Here is a 2,093-nt window from a genome sequence, read left to right on the forward strand (position 1 = left end):
GGTGTTGATAAAAAAAATGTATTGAAACATGCAAATAATTGTGGTTTGATCAGAATTATGTGGCAACGAATTTTGTAATGAGTACACATGATATCCAATTAATAAAAAGAAGCTCAGGTTAAATCACTTTCTCATAAAGTTCGAGCTTAAGTGACAAGTTTGAAATTTAAGTATAACTTATGCCGCAACAACCTTAACTATTTCTGAGCCCTTCACTGTTGTTATCGCGTCCTCTAAGATGGCAAAATCAACGCGTAATTCTACATGGAACATTTATTTGCGAACGGGTATATTTATAATCGAAAACCCAACAGACGAGATGTCATAAAGTTCTTACTTTTTTTCACAATAACAAATAGATTTTACTGATGGTTCCTGTTAGAACACAAACAGACGTCTAATTAGTCGCTTGAATGCATCTCGGAAATCTCTTCGAAAGACAGCGTAGATGAAGGGGTTGGTAGCGGACGCAGTGAATTGTATTGCAGTAGAAAACAAACTCAGCCAAGGAGGAACTACATGGACACCAACAAGCACCTTTAACAGCTTTGTCAGACAGAACGGTGTCATACACACAAAAAATACGAGTATAATCACTAAAATGCTCTTGACGATTTTCTGGTTTATAAATCCCGTAGAATGTCGTCTGCCTTGAGAACTAGAGATCTTTCTCGTTCCCAACATTCTCTCTATCGTTGACGTTTCGGATTGTAAGAGTTTCGGTTGTATAACGTTATGTTTTAGCTTTAGAGCAGAACGAAGTATGGAGAAGTTGTAAAACACGATAATTCCAGCTGGTAAAATAAAACAACACATAAAAGCAGCAGTTACATAAGTAATAATGCCCACATCGACTTCCCATTTAATAGTGCACACAGCTTCAGAGTAGTCGAAATGTACCCAGTCATTTAAACTAGGAACAATAGCAAACACTAAACCGTGTATCCAGACATAGCTTATCATAAGTCCGATACGACAGTTAGTCATTGTTTGGACATATCGAAGGGGGTTTTTCATTGCCACGCCTCTATCTATGGTGATCAAAGAGAGGCTTAACATAGAGACGATGATGAAGCAATAGTTGAAGCTACAGTGGAGCTTACAGAGGGCGTCTCCCAGAATCCACCTTTCATAAAACAGCGCCGTTACGCTAGGAATCATCACCAGGAGACTTGTTAGAAGATCTGTTACCGCTAAGTTTACTATTAGCAGATTGGAAACCTGGAACGAAAAGAAAATTGATGAGTGTATTTCAAGTATTATTCATAGGTGTAAAACTTTATAACCTAAAGAAAACAAGTCATAAATTTAATTTACTGCTTCGTGTGAAGGCCTCACACCTCGGTGTAATAGCTTTCTACATCATTTAGGGTTAAATGATTTTAAATAAGAAAGAAAAAGTAGCTACAGATCTTACCACCCTCTAAATAAAGAACAAGCACACGCACCAGACACGTGGTATATTGAATATTAGCAAATTCACAAATCTATCCATCTGATACAGCAAATATTTAGGGTGAGAAAAAAAAAACGGAATAAACTTTTTAAATTTATTTGATAAAAATATATTAACAAACTCATTTTCAAAAGCATTAAAATACCGTGAGTCGCATTTGCACATCTATTTTGTACAAAATCTTGAAACATATCTATCATTATATTTGTAACTCACTTGAAGCCGAAGTTCGTTGTCCATCCTTGTTATTGCGATTACAGCCGAATTACCGAGTAGAGAGATGCAAGTTATGACAAGTGTGAAGCCAACTGCCACTGCAGAAACGGTGAAGTCTTTGGTTCCTTCTTTGTTTGTCAGGCTCGTGTTTGAAATCTCCATTGTAATTGTATGGTAAATCTTACGTAGGACATATCTCGCTCTTCTTTACACCTTCGATGGCTATTACACAAAAATATATATATATATAAAGTGAATAGATAAGTTATTTGTTTTTTTTCTAAAATTTATACTTAACAAGCTAAGTTACTGACTTCAAATTCGATGACGAGGAACCCACTTTGAGACTAATAATGGCTGGAGACGGCTTAAATGGGTAATGAAGAAAAACTTTAATATTAAGTTTTTCTTCATTACCCAT

General features: G+C 35.8%; 1 protein-coding gene across 1 annotated transcript in view; it reads right to left on the bottom strand.

Moving 5' to 3' along the window:
• Window positions 1-321: 321 nt before the first annotated feature.
• The window catches only part of LOC111086741 (5-hydroxytryptamine receptor 1A-alpha-like), a 4,412-nt gene continuing 2,640 nt past the window's right edge, over window positions 322-2,093 (bottom strand). The window contains exons 2-3 of the mRNA XM_022390810.1: window positions 1,673-1,894; window positions 322-1,221 (exon numbers count right to left, since the gene is read on the bottom strand). Of these exons, the coding sequence (XP_022246518.1) occupies window positions 379-1,221; window positions 1,673-1,834 (1,005 nt within the window). The 5' untranslated portion in view covers window positions 1,835-1,894 and the 3' untranslated portion in view covers window positions 322-378. The remainder of the gene's footprint in view (window positions 1,222-1,672; window positions 1,895-2,093) is intronic.

The sequence above is a fragment of the Limulus polyphemus genome, unplaced genomic scaffold, assembly GCF_000517525.1.
Source record: "Limulus polyphemus unplaced genomic scaffold, Limulus_polyphemus-2.1.2 Scaffold1381, whole genome shotgun sequence".
Classification (NCBI taxonomy): Eukaryota; Metazoa; Arthropoda; class Merostomata; order Xiphosura; family Limulidae; genus Limulus; species Limulus polyphemus.